This window comes from Typha latifolia, chromosome 9 (genome assembly GCF_019914945.1).
Source record: "Typha latifolia isolate L0001 chromosome 9, TyphaL0001v2, whole genome shotgun sequence".
Classification (NCBI taxonomy): domain Eukaryota; kingdom Viridiplantae; phylum Streptophyta; class Magnoliopsida; order Poales; family Typhaceae; genus Typha; species Typha latifolia.
Genome location: NC_133094.1, coordinates 1,894,397 through 1,909,489, shown reverse-complemented (window position 1 = coordinate 1,909,489; position 15,093 = coordinate 1,894,397). Strand labels below are relative to the sequence as shown.

General features: G+C 35.6%; 2 protein-coding genes across 5 annotated transcripts; both read right to left on the bottom strand.

The window, feature by feature from the left end:
* Window positions 1–1,098: 1,098 nt before the first annotated feature.
* Window positions 1,099–5,490, bottom strand: LOC140795125 (nuclear transcription factor Y subunit A-4-like). Of its 4 annotated transcripts, none has more exons than XM_073147523.1 (6): window positions 5,311–5,490; window positions 4,479–4,570; window positions 3,231–3,379; window positions 2,933–3,004; window positions 2,648–2,812; window positions 1,099–1,733 (listed from the first exon to the last, which is right to left on the bottom strand). In XM_073147523.1, the coding sequence occupies exons 2-6, from the start codon at window positions 4,501–4,503 to the stop codon at window positions 1,479–1,481; spliced, it is 666 nt and encodes a 221-aa protein (XP_073003624.1). In that variant the 5' UTR covers window positions 4,504–4,570; window positions 5,311–5,490; the 3' UTR covers window positions 1,099–1,478. The 4 variants fall into 4 exon arrangements, with proteins under 4 accessions (XP_073003624.1, XP_073003625.1, XP_073003626.1 ...); XM_073147524.1 differs by having other exon boundaries at window positions 4,479–4,593; window positions 5,311–5,459; XM_073147525.1 differs by having other exon boundaries at window positions 3,246–3,379; window positions 5,311–5,459.
* A 1,310-nt stretch (window positions 5,491–6,800) lies between these two features.
* LOC140795694 (DNA-damage-repair/toleration protein 111) lies at window positions 6,801–10,791 on the bottom strand. Its single transcript, XM_073148408.1, has 3 exons — window positions 10,666–10,791; window positions 9,091–10,023; window positions 6,801–7,552 (listed from the first exon to the last, which is right to left on the bottom strand). Exons 2-3 carry the CDS (start codon window positions 9,973–9,975, stop codon window positions 7,256–7,258), a joined length of 1,182 nt encoding a protein of 393 aa, XP_073004509.1. The 5' UTR covers window positions 9,976–10,023; window positions 10,666–10,791; the 3' UTR covers window positions 6,801–7,255.
* Window positions 10,792–15,093: the final 4,302 nt, after the last annotated feature.

Here is a 15,093-nt window from a genome sequence, read left to right as displayed (position 1 = left end):
GACGGTGATCTTCTAGTATTGTTTCAACAGTGGTGCATTTTAATTTCATTCAATTTAAGGTTTTAGATTGTATGGAGATAAAAGATGTTGCGAATGCTTACTTTTGATATTTACCTGGTATATGACAACATAGTTTTATGTTAAGCATTCGGGCAAGAAAAGAGCCCATCCTGGCATTCAGATTGATAAAGTTTAGTTTTTGTTATTAAATGGGAAAGGAAAACCAGCGAGGCATAACTTAGATATTCCAGTTTATAATCAGCCGTTTCCTCTTATATTTAACTGATAAAGATATAGTGAGGAAAAAAAAAAACGATGTGCTGCATTTATTCTATTTTCCCCTGGTTTTATGGGAAAAAGTTTTCACCGCTATTTGTAAAACATTAAATTATTATAAAAGAAAATCTAAAATTTCTTATGCTCGCAATGTCATGAAAAATGGCACATGTTTAGTTGTGGTATAAGCATTGGCTTATCCCAGTATAAAGAGATTTATACTAAGTATACTAATCAAACAATAACACATTTTAACACTAATGTACTAATATTTATTTTTCTCTCATCTCCTTTCGACTATTAATTTTATATTTATTAATTTTTTATTTTATTTTGAAAAGACATCACATTAAGCAACTATTACTTCAATCATTTCTCTATTCTCTCTTTTGTCCAAATCTATTTATCTATTTCTCTTTCATTTTTCTATCCTCTCTCTTGGCCAAATCCAATTATCTTTACTTTTTATGTCACATTAAGTATTATAATTATTTTCATGTATAATGATTATACAACTATATCAGTTTACAATCAAATTAATTTGCAAATTATATACGAAGTTATTCCAAAACCAAAGCCAAAACGCCGCCACCGAACTTGTTGCACTAATTCTTTTCTTAATATTGCATCATCTCATTTCATGACCGTAATGATATCTGGGTGATTAGTCCCAGCTTTTCTCAACAAAGAAAAGGGAAAAATATTACAATTTTCAAAAAGATGGAAAGCCAAACACTCAACACCTTCATTGTACTAATATACTAGTTATCTCACTGCTCCAAACTCATCTTTGTACAGCAACTACTCGATGCAAAAATGGTAGAATGAAAACGGCAACCTAAGTTTCTATAAATATTATCATCACCACAATGGCTGTGAAGCACTGAAGACAAGAAGAAGATGATCCGGTATTGTTCTGAGACTAGGAAGCTTACTCTGCCAACAAAGCAGGACCAACCCTGTTATTGCATGAGTATCTAAAACAATTCAAACTTATATATGTACACTGCTGTCATTAGCCCCCAAAAAAAGGAAAAAGAAAAGGAAAGAAGGGTGGTCATAGACTCATGGTGACATATAAGCTGGATAATTAACAGCTAATTGAAGGCAGCATTCTATATTTAGCATAGAACTTCTGGATAAAACTAGGAAGTCATCCCTCATGTTTCTTTTTCTCACAAAGCAGCAGTAATCTTCGAGATTTACGCGTCATTATCCAAATAAGACTCACTGGATCTAGGATCTTCAATTAAGTTGACGTTGTCATCAGAGGGGGCTACATTCTGGTGATTTATCGAAGACGAGTTGTCTGCGGCTGGAACTGAGTAGGGCTTCTTCTTCTCATTTATGGTGTCTCCATTCTCTTTTCTCTCTACAGACTTGGTATTAAGAAATCGGCCACCGCATCCTCTAGCTCTTTTCAAAGCATGCAGGTGACGCGATTCATGCAAGTAGGGCTGCACAGAAGTGGAAATTGGAAATTAACAGAAATAAGGGAACATAGAAGTTTCCTTTTTTTTTGACAAAAAGGTAAACGTGCTGTTCCAAGGGAACATAGAAGTTAATTGAAAGATGATGGCACATCAGTTGAAGATTAGCTTTTTCAACCAAAAGAAGGCCGTAACAGATATAGAGACTAATCTAGGAAGCAACTCACTTGGTAATTGCAACAAGAACAAAGGGATCTGCCCATGCCTTTGCTAAATTTATGTCTCGGTTTCAATCAAGTTTTCTAATAGATAGACAGATAGATAAAGTACTAAACCAATAATGAGCTCTTTTTATCATCCCAAAAGATGCTCGAACAAAAAACAGAATTGCTGACTATATAATGCTTGTGGACATAAACAGAATAACTTAGTCTTGTGACTTTTACTTGAGATCATCTCAAGTTCAAGAATGTATGCATACTCATTAAAGTGTTAATCTCCCACCGCCTTTTTCTACTTGGCAATATTGTATAATATGACTTGAATTTCCTTTCTCCTCCCTTTCTTTCTCTGAATAAAATCCTGGCATAGCCAATTAATGTTGCAATGCATTTCCTCCTCACATTAAATATTCTATACATTAGGAACAATCATGCTTTCAGCTAAAGAAGGGATAGAAGTGAGCAGTTTGCTTATCTATTCATCAATTGACAACTTCAGCATCTATCATTGTTCTACAACTTGAAAAAGAAATAATGCTTTCCTAAAATTGACCAGGTAACTGACGTATTGCCTGAGAAAAAGAAATATGGCAAAGGCCAAGCACAATGTCTTGAAAAATTGTGTTTGTATTCAACAGACCAGGACTTTATGTTCACCTAAAAATAGAATTTCCATAAGTAATAGAAGGAGAAATCAGATATGATTGCTCACAAATGTACCTTCCGACATTTGATCAATTTGTTTTCTGATTCAGCTTTTGCACGAGATTGACGGCGCCTCAATATACCATGATATTGCTTTGCATTGACATATACAGGCTCTACAACTGCATCAGTTGGTAGTGGCATGGTATTCCGAGGCACTCCCATTAAAGGTGAATGAACCTAAAGCCAGTTATATCACCAAAAGTGGTTATCCGTTGTTTTTTTTTTCAAAATCTTATGCCAAGCAATAGCAAGATTCATAATAGCAATACAACAGTAACATGTTCTGAAAAATCATACTGCAGCTTGTCCGCCATAAGCAGCAAAGATGCCTCCATAATAGGGATCTACAAACGGGTAAGCCACCTGTGCCTGCATATAGGACACACAGAAACTTAATCTGGACTCTTGCACTCTTTTACATCAGAATAATCAATGTGGGGACATGAAATGAATGTTCAAAATCCAGAAATTTTATATGAAATTACATTGATAAATATATGTCCCAACAATTAGAAATGACACTAAAAATCATAATAAAATTAATGTTCTTTGAATGACCCACAGAAGAAGAGCATGAACATAGCACAAACAATACCATAGTTTTCCCTACTTCAAGGTGGCCCACGGGCAACATATACTCCAAAGTTGATGTTGCCATTGCAGGATGGATGTGCCCAGTAGTAGGAGAATGATCCTGAGTGTCACTTTCTGACCGCTTGTGCTGCTCATCTGGTTCGCTATTGTCTGACAGGTTGTTAGGAAAATATCAAGAATAAGGCACTTTACTAGACAGTGACCAATTAGTAGGCTACACTGGAATACAAAGACAGGTAAAGCAGAATCAAGAATTCTCCAACCAAAAACAACTGGATGCACAACGAATAGTAACTTAACATAAAAAAACAAGTTAACATATTGTAGAAAGTTTACCGAATATAGGTTTGAACCGTTATAAAAGATCATAGCAAATATCTTCTCAACGACTCTATAGAGATTCCATCTTTTGACTTTTGGTGAACACCAAGATTATCAGTATGCAAGCTTCTATATTCAATAAGCATGTTTCCCCACAGGAGTTGACTATATTCCTCGAGAACTATTCCACTGATGACATGAATCAACTTTGCCTCGACACAAACAAAACAGATTGGATTTTTGGATTATCCAAAGAGCAGTTATGACATACGACGGCCAATGATGTATGATTGCGCCGGAACTTCGTTCTACTTGAGAACATTCAAGTGCATGCACATGTAAGAGAAATTGGCAAAGCCGCAAAAGATATGCACACATTTAGGAAGAGAGGGAAACACATAAGCACACATGCATGCATGTCAAGAAGAGCTCAGCAATTATCATGTGAGTTATGAACATTCTCTGTGAGCCTGCAGGCCCTGCACAAGGGCCATGCATAGTAATGCTCTTAACACAGTGGAAATAAGATCGTGAAAAAAAAAACCTTTTGATGCCAGAGTATATATCATCGGTAAACATGAAGGCAACAAATAGTGCTTCTTCTGCAGTAAAACTTCAACTTTAGTTCCTCTAGTCCTTTATCACTGGATTTAATCTTGCAGAAACACATCTAGTTTTAAGAGTTGACATTTGCCTCTGTAATGTATAATCCCATCCCCAACGCCCACCCCCACCCCCAAAAAAAACCCAATTGTTAAGAGTTTTTCTAGCCTTTGGAATCCAAATCCATTTTGTTTCTTTGCTTCGTAGTAAACAAAACAAATGACTATGTTTTAAAATTTCAGTCTCATGCCAGTCAAAAATAACACAAGTGAATACAAGCAATTCATTTAAACTGTAATATAGAGCTGAAGAATAGAAAGAATACCGGACGAACTCTGCATGGAAGTCATTTTAACACCATAATCCAGATCATTTATCACAAGGTAGGATTATGCCAATTGCTGTAGCCATCTGACACTGCAATGAGATGAATCACAACCCTGTCAAGATCCCACAATCTTAAATCTTGACGTGAAGCATGAAAAGTGCAAAGTGCACTTCAGATTTTTTTTTTCTTTTCTTTTCTTTTTATTTTTGTGAATGTTGGCGTGTATGAAAAACACTTTAGATCAACATGAACCCTAATAAGCTAATAAAATAACTAATAAGCTAATAAAATAACCCATTTGATCATTTTGGGACATTTCCAAGCAGTCTTAAGATGACAGATTCTTCATCCATTAATCCAGCGTATGCAATTCCATGAACCTAGGCAGTAAAATACAATTTTGTGATCTAAAGTACACTAGAAACCAGATGGGCAAACCATTTTCGTAATCAATGTTGACGTCCCCCACAAAGCTACCATCTTTCCAAACTAGTTGATGAAAAAAATAATCCAAAGCATAATATATTAATACTTATACGTCTACATGTCACCTTCTATTATCTCGTGTTAAATAAATCCCATCATTCCAGAGTCCCCATAGATTTGGAATATGTCAACAAAATCCACGTTTTGAGCAGTGAATTAAAGTAACAAAATCAACACAAAATCCGATAAAGATCACCACGACTCTCGCTTCAGGATAGCACAAAAGCATCGGATGAAACGCCAAATTCGACCAAAGAATCAAAAAATCAAACAAATTCCTTTGGCTGAAATCTTACTCTATCGAGCACAAAGCATAAGAATTCGACAGTCGAAAGAGAAGTACCTTATTGCCACCGCTAATTTATGAGATCTTGGAGGAAAATTCTATTCGATTCCGAGTGGATTCAAGAGAGAGACAAACAGAGAGACAGAGAAGAATTCTCCAAATGGGGAATAAGAGCGAGCGAGGGAGAGGGGGCGTGCTCGGGTTCCAGAATCTTCGAGCCCGCTCGTGGTTTAAATTAACAGCCGTTACAAAACATCTGTTTCACGCTATTGACGCCGTCATGTCCCCTCGTCAGTAGTTTCGGGTTTGGGAAACGGGCGTTACGGGAGCGGAAGGAGATAGATGGAACGGCGTTAGCGGGGCGTTGTAGATTCCGTCGGGGAATCTTGGGGCCCGTGGATTCCAACTGGTGTTCGAGAGAGCGAGTGGCTGACATGGGCGGTGACAGCTGCCCGCGGTCAGGCACGTGAGATCTGACACGTGGTAAATCTGAGACGCTGGGTGACGCAGCGCATCTTGGTCAGCACGTGTGCACTGGTTTAGCAGCAACCAGTCAACCACTACCCTTTCTTTTTCCACAAAGGTTCTTGAAAAATTAATGGATAAATTACAATTTTTTTAATAAATATTAATAATCTTATTATTTGATTACATATTAAATATATAATTTATGATAGTTAGATAATAATTAAGATTAGAGGTTTGTACTTTTAGATAGGAGAACATAGAAGAGGTTGAAAGTGTATTTTATTTAAAATATGAGTAGGATGATTCATAGGGTATTATTTTTTTCTAAGTTAAGTTTAGATGAAAAAATTAGCGGATTCGTATAAGTCTAAATTACAGGGGCAAAATTATACAAATACAACTTTAAACTGGAACTGAGGGCTACATCAAATTCTATTATATTTAATGAAGGAAAAAAAACTAGATTTTAAGGTTAAAATGAAGGATATTAATTTTTTTTTAAAATAATAAAATACTTTATATTTAGTTAACTGCTATAAGATTAGACTTAATTTAAGGTGTTTTTGAAACACTAAAAGTAGAATGTAAGAGTGGAATAGTCTTTCTCTGTATAATAAGATATGATCACTAATAATATTTGTGTCTTTTTAATTGATTTCATTTATTTAAACATATAATTTAAATAGTAAGATTTATATGACACAATTATAATAGGTATCTTTGATATGCAGTATATACTATATGCAAACATACTTTTAAGTTTTTCCATTGTGACGTATGTACAATGAAGCATGATATGTGATATCGCTGCGCATATTAAATAGGTCCAAGTTAAATCACTTACAAGGAAGTGCATCAGTTAAGCAAAGTTCAAGGATCTGTATGTTCCACAGAGGCAAAGAGGAGGCTGCAATTATTTCCTTCACCATTTTTCCTAGTGATGAGGTTGGATACCAGAACTTCAAGATTCAGATCTGGCACACCAGTAGGAGTAAAGCATACATGGGGAATGGGAATCCTCCTTGATCTGTGAATATATTATCTATATGGCCTTTCTCATAATTCTAGCAGCAGATCAGTAACAATAAACTTAGCAGTGAACATGAAATAAGAATTTGGTCACAAGTCAAATACATCCAAAATCCCTAGTGATAATTTACAAGCTGCAACTGCATTAGCCAGAAATAGAACATGATAAAGTAGTTCTTTAAGATTTTTTCAACTTCACAGGAGTCCATTGTCTACTTTGATGCATCAATAATATGGACTTTACTGTTTTGTGAAAGTTAGCACACCATACAAGAAATGCTTAGCTATCAATACAGCTGATCAGCTGAGGAATGATGATTCTGACATTCATTGATCCATATGAAGAATTTCTGACAGTTTGATGCAGCTTCAAAACAGTTGCTAAGGTTTTGTCAAAAACTTTGACAAAGGTTTCTAGGACTTCTACAATATTTTTACTCTGATAGGTCATGAGTTCATGGCTCCTCATAACTTTGTATCAGCCAATGTTCATAAATTATTGGTTTCAAGGATATCCAGGAATTTCTCCAGGCATGGGAGCCAGTTCATTCTTCCCGAACCTCTCCTCATCATAGAAGGTAGCATGCACCACCCGACCACCAAAGAACCGACCTTCAAGGTCAATTAATGCCTTTGTTGTTTCCTCAGATCTTTCAAATTGTATGAAAATCCTGACAGCTTCATCCACAGGGAAGTTTGGCTCAGTGATCTCAAATATCAGAACACGCGTCACGGTACCATACTTGGCACACTCTGATGCTACCTCGTCTTCAAGCTCATCATCCACCTCACCTGGACCAACCTGAAAATGAAAAGGTTTATCACATCTACATGAGAATAAATTTACTTGAACAATTATAAACTCCACAAACACAAACTCAGCAGAATTACTCTTGTTTTTCAAAGTTCCATTGCTTCATATTACTCCTATTGTCTTTTATTTGAAAACCTTCACTTATCCATTGGAAGATTATTGATCAGGATCTTCCAGGATGCTTATAAAAAGTAAATTGCTAATATACTCCAGAACTTGCAATTGGATCAAAAAGTCCACCATGGCAAACAGTATGCAACTATGCATCGAGCACTATCAGACCTTAGCCACTATTAAATCCTAATTGCCTGTTTTTGTACAAGCTGTTTTTTGTAACATTGGAATAAATATAGCATATATAAGTTAACTACTTACATACACTGTAGAAAATCTTTAGTTGTACCTAAAAGGCTAAAACATGCACAAATTTCTCTCAGATTTCAATGAGAATATTTGACATCAGAAAAGAAGAGAAAGAATTGTCCTATAATATAGAGAACCTACATTGGAAGGACTATAGGAATCCTGATAGCCTGATAGGGTGTCTGATAGACACATAAAAGTCAGATATATCACCAGATACAATTTTCGTTTTCCCTTAATGTTCACCAAAACTATATTATGGTTCTTCTTTGAAAACTAAGTAAAACATTAACTATTATATTGTAATACCATAGGCTGTTCATATAGACAATGTCAAGCGATAGGGGGCCAAGTCTTAGGCAAATGCCTTAGCCTAAGGACGTTAATTAAGAGTGAGGGAGATAGTTCGGCCATCCAGGATGTTTTAGCAGATATAAAAGTAGTACTTGGTGTTATTAGTGGCTAGTTCGCATACGTCACAGTATCGAAAAGAAAACTATAATAAGAGAATCTAAATGACTAGAAAAGAACAATAGATATATGAGAGGAAATAATGTGGAGAAACATGTCAAAGGAGTATAAAAATGCACTAGATTCTCCTGAGCAGCTGTTCACGAAATAGAACTGCATAGTCTACAAAATGGGATAGTCTTAGATTGACACTAGATCATATGCAACAAAGTGGTTATTTTCTACAGAAGGAAAAAATGAGAGAGAGAGAGAGAGAGAGAGAGGTGAAAGTTAGCAACTTAAGCTTTCTAGCAAATAAGTTGATCAATAAGTTTAGCCATTTAGGATAATACAAGATGAGGAAACTGAAGGGAATTGACCCTGCATTACCAGATTATATTACCATAATATAAAATCACTGAAACAAAAGAACTGAAGAAAATTGTCAATGGAAGAGGCATAACGCATTGCTTCATCTAGAAACTAGTGGAAAAATAGTATTTAAAAGAAATTGTTAAGATTTATCTAGATTCAAACACACAAAAAAAACAAAAAAGAGTGTGCTTCAAGCCATGGGAAAGAAAGAATAAAATAAAATATTTGAAATACATTAAGGTAAAAAATAAAATAGAAAAAACAAATTAGCATCAAGCACAGAGATATACATTTATGTTATACCACAAATGGACACTCGTAGGAAGGAAAGACTGTACCATGTTGCGGAGTAATAAAACTCGAGTAGGCGGACTATTGAAATTCACACTCTTTAACTTCTTCTCTGTTTTCGGCTCACTAGCATTCACAATTACCCCAGCTCTCCTATCTGTCTTTTTTGCCATCAGAGGAGTTGTGATTCCTTGCTCCTGCTTTCCAAGCCCCTGTCCTTCCTTCCATCCCATCTTTGCCATCATTCTCTGCGCAGCAGTCATCTGTCCACCTGCACCAACACCTAGTCCAGCCGAACCTGATTTTCCTATGGAAAAGCCTTCTCCACTTGGCGGTGGTGAAGGCGACCTGGGGGCAACTGTTCCCAAATTCCCACTCATTGCTGCCCGCCTTTTCCATGCTTCTTCACCAGATATATTCAACGATGAAGACCTTGACTGGTAATCTTTCTCCTCTTCTGCAGCCTCCCGTTCCCTTCGTTCGCGTTCCTCTCTCTCTCCTTTTTCCCTCTCCTCATCCTCATGGCGTCGCCTGTCAAGCTCCCTTTTCATCTCAAGCTCCATGGCTCGTCTCTTCTTCTCCTTCTTGTAATCCTCATAATCGTTTGGCCGTGCAGGATCATACTCCTCAATAACGGTCGATGTGACTCCAACAAGAGCAGGCTGAAATGGACCTTTGCCATTATCCGACAATGCAGGTGATGGGGTGAAAGAGGTTGAAGTCCTTATTTGGGTTGAGCTCTTAGCCTTATTCTGCAATTGTTGGCTCTTCATCACAGACTGCGGTGGTGCAAACACAGCGGCCGGCTTCCGCAGTGTGGGTGGTGCCATTTTGGCACTACTTGACCAAACAGATGAACTACTGCTCTTCTCTTCATCAGCAGAAGAAGTTGATGAAGGTGGAGGGAGGTCCCCATACAAACCACCTAACATTTCTCTGCTTTTAACTCTTAGATATCAAGTCTGTAACAGCTCCTAAACCTGCAAAAAAATCTATCAAATTAGAATCAACAATATCAGATCATGAGCTTCTATTCTACCCATACACATACACACACACCAAATCAAATAATAATGAAAATAAACAATGTGGTTAAGAAAAAATGGTTTCTTCCCATTTAACTTCAACAAAAAAAAGAATAAATTGTAGCTCCTAGAACTAGGTCTCGAGAGATTAATGAGATTAATCCAACTTAGTAAAGCTATGGCCTCTCCTGTTGTAACTTCAACTGTCCGAGTTCGTCGAATATGTGCTAAGATTACAACAGGAGAACAACAACTAAAGCCACAGATAGATGCAAGAAAGTTATCTAAAGATTACTGCCAACAATTTGAAAGTGCAAGTACACGTCCAAATGCAGATTCCTAGGATGTGCATGCAATTTTAAGAGAATAAGTAAATTAGAAAGATCCCACGATTGGAGCATCTTGGTGTATCAATACAGTTGAAATTATACACAAATTCGAATCCAATCACACCGGTATTCCGTGATTAGGGCAAGAATCATCAAAATGGCTCAAAATTGACTCAAAACCTTGCCAACGAAAGAAAACAAACATAAAATTAAGAAATCTACGACATTAAGGAGTGAAATCGTATGAAGTGTTTAATAGTTAGCGTACCAGATCTCCAAGCGATGGAGAAAATTTATTAGCAATAAGATGCTACTGGCGGAGGGCGGAGAGCGGAGGAGCGGAGACGAATAGGGTTTTGATTCAGCGGGGTGAATAAGGTAACGAGAAATTTTCAAATAACACCCTGCATTTTTTGTTATTTTGTAATTAAGGTCGTCTCTAGTATTATCCGACCCCAACTTTTTTTCGTATTAATTTTCAAAATAATTTAGAATACGATATGAGAATTATAGGCTTAAAAAAGAGTATGATTACAAATAGCTCAAACACAAAGACTTGTGATAAGTGCATCTCTTTAATTGGATTTTCTTTTATTTAGATTTTTAGATGTTTCTTGGATTAAGGGACATCTAATATTTGGATACAACTGCACGGATTAGACTTTTTTATCCTTCTATATATCTTATCCCTATTCGGATGGCCTTATCTGGATATAAATATAAATTTAAAATACTAGTTGAATATGGAATAATGTCTGTTTTGTATTCTTTATGTAAATATATATATTTCAAGGTGGCTTCTGTGATTATAATTGATATTTGACATGTATTGATATTAATACAAAATATTATACTTCACACGACATATTTTTATGAATTTATTATTTACACCGTACCAATCAGTATCTACATTTCGAGCTGTGTGTCTTGGACTTTATTTTCCAGAAACATCCAAAGTTTATGGGAAATAATATATAAATAGGAGTGAACTCTAAGTTTGTAAAATATAGGGTGTGAAATATAATTTTTCAAACAAAAATCCCTTTTTAAGATTAGCCATAGTAGTCCGGCAGTAAAAAAGGAGGAGATTACACAAATCCATGGGGAGCTCCTTAGCAGACCCCATCTCGCGCAACTCTGACGCTAACTTACTTCATTTAGCAACTCGATCTGCTACTCTATTTCATTCCCGGTAAATATGTAGGATCTTAGTGTATTCACCAACAACCCCCTCCCCCAGATTCTCTAGGAGCACTTAGTCTTCTTACAACAAATTTGGATAAGAAAAGAAGAGTCCAGCTCGACCTCTAGTTTGTAACACCTATTAGCCAAGGCCATTCCTAGGCTCTCTAATCCACATGCGCTTGGCTCCAATGAAATGGTAATTAAGATACCATCCTCATCCCTTAATATAGCTTTAGCACCCCTTATTGGCACTAGTCCCGCGTCCACACCCCGTCGACGTTGAGTTTAGCCTAACCCCACTCCGACGACCTCCACTTAACTTAGATCACTTGACATTGAGGTGGGCCAGCAAGGCGAAGCGCCTGTCAAGCCACCTTGAGCAGGGATAGAGATTCTTTGCCAAAACCTGCTCGATTTTGCTATTTCCAAATACCCTAAAGAGTCGCCACTATCACTTCCTTCACCTAATATCACTATAATTTCGCTAGCCAGTCCATGTCCACCATTTAGGCTAAATCAGAGGCTCCACCCATCTCCACGTCCACTTACACCCATACCTCCCGGTTGTACCAACACAAGAAAAGGAAGCGGGTTGTTATCTCATTGCCTAGCCCACATAGTTTGCAGCAGTCGTCAATGCCCATGTTGAGGCGAGGTAGGCTGAGGTCGAGATACGGTGCTAGGCCAGTTTCCAATAGAACAGTCGAACGCCAACCATCCAACAAGTTCCCTTCAAATAGGGGTTAGAAATTTGTAGATAGAACTAGTTGCAGGCTTGCACCATATCTATCTGTCAAAACTGGTGGCATCCCCCAAAGGAAGCTGTGCAACATCAAATGCCAAGTCAAAAACACTTATCGCTCATGAGTTTGTCTGTTCTCCAGCTAGCCACCGGTCATGAGGTTTGCTGCCTACCATTAAGGTTTCATCTAGCAATGCTGGGTGCATTTTTCGAGGCTGCATGCACTAGGGTATTTTGGGTATATCCATGGCTCCATAACAGTCATCGTGTTCCTGCTATCCCCGACCAATTCAATGAAAGTCTATTGGCTTAATTTTTATATCAACTCAGTCAAAAGCTGTTATTAGTTTGATATAATACAATGCACAACCACTAAAACATTGATATCAAACTCACGAGAGCTATAGAGATAAAAAAAAAAAAGCCAAAAATAAAGACAATAGACTGTGTAAAAATATTAAATTAGAGAAAAAGATCTACAACCCAAGCTCGCTTCCTATATATTTCGTTCGCTGTAAGGAGATATATGCCCTTTGAATAATTTCTAGTGCTCCCCGATATAGGAGGAAATAATAATAATAATAATTAAACTCACAGTACTAAAGTCTCCCGACCAAAATGGGAAGCCGACGTCGATATATATATATATATATATATATATATATATATATATATATATATATATATATATATATAATGTAGAAATAATAAAGTTAACAACGCTAACAAAAAATCTAACGTGCTTAGTTGATAGAAAATAGAAAAAGAAAATGATAATTTTCTAAATATCTTTTAATTTTCTATCAAAACCACCACCAAATTTATCTCATTTCACTCCTTATTAGGGGTAAAAAAATGGATCGTATACATATTAGATAGTGTTCAACTCATATTTGAATTCATATTTTTTATCCGAATATGGATTCATATGCGGATATTAGATGGATAGCAAAATTTAAAACCATATCCTAACTAAATATATACGAATAATTTTTGGATTTAGGATTAGATCTTAAACGGATGTTGATAGAATTTAAACTAATTATAAAATTTTAGAGACAATTTAACACAAAAATATTAAGAGTTTCAAAACAAAAATTTCTTGCATGTCAAATACATATAAAATTAACAAAATTAATCTCTACAAATAATATATAACACATCATTACTAATAATATTAATATTCACTATTTAAAATAAGTAAACTAAAAGCTATAAATCAAATATGCTAATAAACAGATATCCAATGTTTATATCGGAATCAAAAAATTATATCAGACATGTATCCATATTCGAATTTTTTTTTTTAAATCTTATCTGAAGTAGGCCAGATAGTGGGTCAGGTCGGAATTAATCGAACTCAGGTTCACCGACTTTCTTATTCTATAAGGGAGAGAATTTCACATTCTATTTACTAGAAATGACTTTCCTAGACACTTTTGCTACTTTCTTTTTCCACTTTTTCTCAGCCAAACAAACAAACTTAGAAAAATAAAGCCACCAAACCATTCTTGTAAAGTGGAAGAAAAGAGGGGCAGATCCCAACTTATTCCCATCTCCTTCCTTTAAGCCTATACTATAACCCCATCTCTTAGTGGTTGAAACCTGGGACAGATGAAGAAAAATATATATAATTTGCACACATTTGGTTCTGCCAAAATTCAGACTCTCTGAATTTTTACATGTATTACTTAAAACTGCTTGACAAACAAACATTAATTAATATATATATTTTGTTTTATATCAATTAATTATGAAAGTTAATATATCTTTTTGTCTGCTAATTTCATCTTAATCTCTCTAGCTTGACATTTTGAAGGCTGTAAAACTTCAAAAAAGAGATAATATAACCAAAAACTGGTCAAAAGTTAATAATTTTAATAGGAAATTATCTTCCCTTTAGTTTTAGACGAAAAAATTAATAATTTCACATTAATTTATAACTACGCTAGAGCTAACACTAGAATTTGGCTCATTACAGAGGGTAAATGTATTTTTTGCTTAAGCTAATATAAAATAACTTTATATAAAATATCTAACTGGAAGGAAGTTGTTGTTGTCACTTGTCATTATGTATATTAGAATATTCTTCTATCATATCAACATTACGACATCACTACAACATGACAATATTATTATTGCTATTATTATTTTATTTTAAGTTAAGAAGTTACAATAATGCAAGTCTCACATTTAGCCTATAATAAATAAAACTTTGAGCGTACAAATATAGAACGAAATGATTAATTGCTTGATAAATTCTTAGGAGCAAAGCGTCTATAATCAATCTGCAAGTTTCGTAAACTCCGGAGACGGAAAGATTAACGATCACCTACTACTAAAGAGACTACAGACTTCTACAAAAGTGTACAGTGCTGAGGGAGATCGAAGGAGTTAGCAAACAACCGAAGCTATAGACTAACAAAGTTAATAGATGGGGAAAAGTATACTGAGTTGTACATATTAGGTGTTTTCTATGCTTGCTTTATTTCTTACAGAAAATTAAAAAAAAAAAACATTACAGCGTCAGCGTTACTTTATTGTAGACATATCATTCGAATTATCAAAATTTGCAGCACAAATTGCAAATTAACCCTTGGATTTGTAGCAAATTGATCACCCATGATACATACCATCAGCTCTCCACCCCATTCCCACTTCCCAAAATTTAGAAATAAAAAAAAGGAACCAAATCTATCTTCTACGACTACAAGCCATGTATCCGAGCAAACCCAACCTTCTAAATACTCCCCATGTATAGCAATAATT